This window comes from Fulmarus glacialis, unplaced genomic scaffold (genome assembly GCF_000690835.1).
Source record: "Fulmarus glacialis isolate BGI_N327 unplaced genomic scaffold, ASM69083v1 scaffold44698, whole genome shotgun sequence".
In the NCBI taxonomy this organism is placed as follows: domain Eukaryota; kingdom Metazoa; phylum Chordata; class Aves; order Procellariiformes; family Procellariidae; genus Fulmarus; species Fulmarus glacialis.
Genome location: NW_009230979.1, coordinates 5,422 through 10,262, shown reverse-complemented (window position 1 = coordinate 10,262; position 4,841 = coordinate 5,422). Strand labels below are relative to the sequence as shown.

The window sequence follows — 4,841 nt, the reverse complement described above, 5'->3', positions numbered from 1 at the left end:
ATGCAGATCTTGGCAGTGCTGGCAAGCATCCTTCGCTTGTGAGGACCCCTCAGAGTGGCAGACTGTGTTGAGCCTTGTTGAGCAGCGTGTCTGCAAAGGACGCAAACTGTTCTACTGTTTGTGCAGCTGTTACGGATGTTTAGCCACACTGCTTTGCATTGTGGTTTTTTTTTTTCATTTTCTCTCTCCCCAGGTTGCTGTAGTATTTGTGGGTTGTGACTTGACAGGTTGCTGTAAAGCCTTAGAGGGGAGGATTGTTGCTCAGGTTTCTCTCCTGGAATTGCTACCTTTTTGAGCCTTTCGCTTGTGATGTTCATCTGTTGTAAGGTACCAGTGACCTTTCTGCCCCCACAGTTCTTCTTGTTGAACTGCTGCAAGGAGACTTGATGCAGGGAGTTGAATGAGGGTCGCTGATACTGTCCTGCTTGTGCGTGGATATATGTAGTGAGAGGAGGGGTGATGTCCAAGTCTGGCTTCATAAGCTTTCATAGATCCAGACATTCTTAGAGCAAAGCAACTGGGAGAGTGAGCTGGGTTAGAAAACCTAACTGCATGGCAGTGTCATACCGTAGTTCTCTGGGGTAGGGAGGAATAACTTTCTCCATTCAATAAGTAGAAATGAAGGTAGGGAAAAGTGAAAAGACTTTTCAGAGGGCACCAAGAAGGCTTGGTGATCTAGATTCCTTTCCAGATCAGCTACTCCTTGCCAATTCTTGGCTATAGTGTGTCTCTTTCTATGCTAGGAAGAGAGTTAGGCTTTGATGAATCTTTGAGTGGCCCCTGAGAAGTTCAGTGGAGTTGTTGTCTCAGTTGTTCTGGTGGTCCAGATGTTCCTTCCAGGATGATGGTGTTCCACCATCACAGATGCTTGGTGGGCTTTTTACAAAATCCCTTGGAGCAGCTGTGCATATTGGCTTCACTAAGGATGAAAGAGGTTCCAGGATGTGCATCTCGGAGTACATGCAGGACTGAAAGTAGCTATCAGATGTTTCTAGCTACACCTATTAAGAGAAGCTGAAGGGATGGCAGGGTGGAGCAGATAAGCCTTGTTTTTTCCCAGTGGAACCTTTGTAGCCATCTGTGAATGAGAAAAAGTGCCCTCCAGGAAGATAATGGAGCCAGTCAATGCAGGGTTAGCTTGTCAGTAGAGCTGCCTGAGACCTTGTGTGTGTTACAGACCTGCTGCTCTACCTGTGTCAGCAGAGTCTGGGCCATAGGCACACTTACAGTTTTTCAGCAAAGCTCTGCTGGCAGACTGGTGTCCAGGCCACAGGGTTTTGTCAGTACAACCTATTGGCTAGAAGGCAGGAGGGGTTTCCTACCCCTCCTCACAAACACATTCCAAATTGACACTGCTGTGCTGGCAGAGCTGTAATACACAGCTCGCCTCAGCATAAAAATCCTCAGATGACTGCTTGAGAGCCTGCTGCTTGCCAGGACACGTGTCATGGGAAGACCCTTCAGTGAAATGGCTGATGAGCCATCACTGGCCTGGTCACGAGCATCTCTTCAGATGGGCTCTGAAGCCCAGGCAGCTGCCTCTGGAAGCGGCAATTCGGGGATGCCTGCACCCCGGGTGCTCTGTTGCCTGCCTGTCGGCACCTGGACCACTGAGGGATGCCATCCTGCGGCTTATGTCTGAGTAATGCTGTACGGCAGTGAGACTGGTGGTGAAGCTGCACGTGCTCCATGTGTTTTCTGTAGTTTTTTGTAGCGCATCTTTCTTCTGCTGCGTTACTTTGGGACATGGCATCTGGCCTTCATGGTGGGGGCCTGTCACTCGTTGGATATAGTGACAAATTCTACACAAGAACCAGAGTTACCCAAACCCTACCCTGAAGCAGTGGCAGGAACTGCAGTTAGCTTCCTTTGAGTTACGTCCTTGTGTCACAGATTTTACATAATGTGTAGTCAGGTTACAGCCAGGACTGGGGCAGGGACACATGTTTACACATTCAACTTTAAATAGTTGCTGTTGTGGACTGGGCTTTCTAATTGAATTTCCTGGGGATTTTTCTTTTTGGATACAAGTCTGTGACTTGTAGGACTGTGGGTTGCATGTTCTGTACAAAAATGATGTCCTATAAAACCAGCTTTTGTGAGGGAAGTGTATTTTTCTTTCAAACTGGCTCAAAGGCAGCCTGTCCCGTAAGTACTCCAGCAGCGTCATCTGGTGGCTTGAGGCAGATGGAGCACTTTGTAGCTGCGTGGTCCCTACCAAGTGCGTATGCTGCCCTTGAGGTTATCAGTCTAAGTGATAAAAGCCCTGAGCTCTTGTGGGTGTAATCAAACTACTACTACTGGGAATCAGGCTGCCCAGGCTTTCTGGGGCGTGTGGCAACATTAGCAAAGTAAGTCTCGGTGCTAATATCCTGTGTGCCTATAGAACAATATCGTATGCGTATGTAAGTTAGTCACCTGTATCTCAGTCTGTGACTTCTATTCACTGGAGGTTTAGTCATGCGGCAAGCTCTTCTACCCACTCCTCAGAAGCCAACTGTGAATAAGCTAACATTAGGCCCAATAAGGAAGAAATGTGCTTATATGCATACTGTGCTCCTCCGTTGTGTAGGAGGGGTAGTAGGAAAGTGTGTTTCAGAGAACAGGTGGAAGAAGTGATAGCGTTTTATGCAACGGTAGTTTCTGGCTTGTAGAGGTGTTTCCCTAGGGGAAGGATGCCCCAGATCTGTAGTATGTGAGGAGGAGTGGTTCAAACTGGCAGTAAAAGCCCATGTGGGAGCTTTTGGGTTCGGCTCAGTGATTGCCTGACTCTTCTGTTTTCTAGATTGCTAAAGTGGAGAAGTTGAAGCCTCTGGAAGTAGAATTGAGGCGCCTGGAAGATCTTTCAGAGTCCATCGTTAACGACTTTGCCTATATGAAGAAACGAGAAGAGGAGATGAGGGACACGAATGGTAAGAGACTGTGTGCTCCTTCAGCGGGATGGAGCTCTAAGACCCCTTGACCCCTTACTTCTGCTGATTGTGTTATTTGGACAGCATTTGGAGATCAATTACAGTGGTCTCTGCCTGTTCTGTTCCTAGTAAGGGAAACCTGCTGGTATTTCTTTCCTTCTGAAGCGGTCACTGAGTCTTGTGTGTCCCATCTCTAGAAATCATTTCTTTCTGTTTCCATTCCTAATGTGAATTACTCTGTACCATTTAATGTTTCCCATTAACCACAGTTTCACCTTGTTCCCTCTGCTTTTATTCTCAAGTGCTGGTGCTTGGGTGCCCTTGCCTTCATGCTGTATGATACCTTGCCTTTGAAAACTTCAAAAGTTTCACACGGGTGGGGAGAGAAAATCCTGGGAACTTTGCCCTCTTGACGCATATCCTGTGATGTCAGACTCCCGTGCAATGGTTTGTTGTCTGTTTCAGAGTCGACAAACACCCGGGTTCTGTACTTCAGCATTTTCTCCATGTGCTGTCTCATCGGACTGGCCACCTGGCAGGTTTTCTACCTGCGTCGCTTCTTCAAGGCCAAGAAACTGATTGAGTAAAGGAGCAAGTCCTCCTCCCCCTCCTCTCAGACCCAGCTGGACACCGCTGGGACCCAGCCATGGCCCCCTGGAGCCATCTCACAGATGATACCCACTGACTGGAGCTTTTCCGCAGATACTTGGACCCTAAAGGGGGAGGGGAGCCTAAACATTGGAGGCAATGGGGGACTTGTGAAATCCTGTTGGATGTTGAGGGTGGGGGAGGTTGTGATGGGTTTGGGGATTCCTGGGGCAGTGATTAAATAAAAAAAGATGTTTCCATGACAGCTGCAAGTTTTTGCACTGTCTGTTCTCCTTTTATAATCTTGGCATGATGATGTCTCCCATCTGTCTGTGACTGTAGTGTTACTCTGAGCCACTGACCCTGCTGAGCTCTTTAGGTGCCATGCAGCTAGCACCGGGGCAGAGCGGGGGTTCCCTGTTCTGACCAGCTGGGATCTAAGCCTCGTGCAAACGGAGGTGAGTGCAAAGCAATAGGATTCATCATTCGAGCAGGGCCTGAGGATAGAGGGAGGTCTGAGGTTTGGTCCCTGTTGTGGACCTCTGTGTTTCTCCCTGTGGGAGCTGGTGTCTTTGTGCTGACAGGGCAGGGCACTTGAGCATACGGTGGTTCAGCCTGGAGGAAGGGGAGCCTTGGAAGGAGGGCTTGGGAACATGTTTGAGCTTGGAAAAGAGAAGCCTGCTTTGCTCAGATAAGCTGTCCAGCCTTGGTCCCACCCTTGCTCCACGTATTTGCCTTGGATTTGCCTCTTTTGTTCTGAAATGATGCAGCAGCTTTCCTGAAAGCCTTGGTCAGGGATGGCCTTTTGTGCAGACAGGAGGCCTCAGTCAGATACAGTCACAGGGCAAAAAGGAGCAGGTTATGCTGGGAAACTTGGTCTTACATTGAGCAGGAGATCTTTCTCATCTAACAGTGTAGCGTTTATCCAGCAGGCAGCTGGCTGAATCTCATTTTCTGAGACCTCAAAGCAAGGTGGGCTGCTTCTCATGTGAAGCGTGAGGGCCTGTACCCTGCATTGAGGTCTGAAGGTGCAAGGGTGCTTTGCAGGTTGGCAGAGGAGTTGGAAGAATGTGCATGAACTCAAAAAAGCAGCACAGGGTAGGAATAGGCTAATTCTACGTCTGGGGGGAGTCTGATCTGTGCCCTCAACAGAATTGTTATTCTCGTATGCGGTACTACAGAGAGAGCAAGCAGCTTCTCGTCATCTCTCAGCTGTCCAGATGGCATGATGTTAAATAAGCCAAGCTGGGAAAAAACAGGCAGGTTAACTTCCTGGACTTACCTGCTGCAGTTTTTAGGCAGTGATTAAAATTCTTTCACCGTCTCTGCATTTCTTCAGAG

The 4,841-nt window shown here is 48.6% G+C and overlaps 1 protein-coding gene across 1 annotated transcript; it reads left to right on the top strand.

Annotated features, from left to right (window-relative positions):
* Positions 1–2,785: 2,785 nt before the first annotated feature.
* On the top strand, positions 2,786–4,427 carry TMED10 (transmembrane emp24-like trafficking protein 10 (yeast); the record flags this gene model as incomplete). The annotated part of the gene is made up of 2 exons (XM_009584414.1): positions 2,786–2,912; positions 3,378–4,427. Coding segments are annotated over 2 exons (249 nt in total), but the record flags the coding sequence as incomplete, so codon positions are not given.
* Between the last annotated feature and the right edge of the window lie 414 nt (positions 4,428–4,841).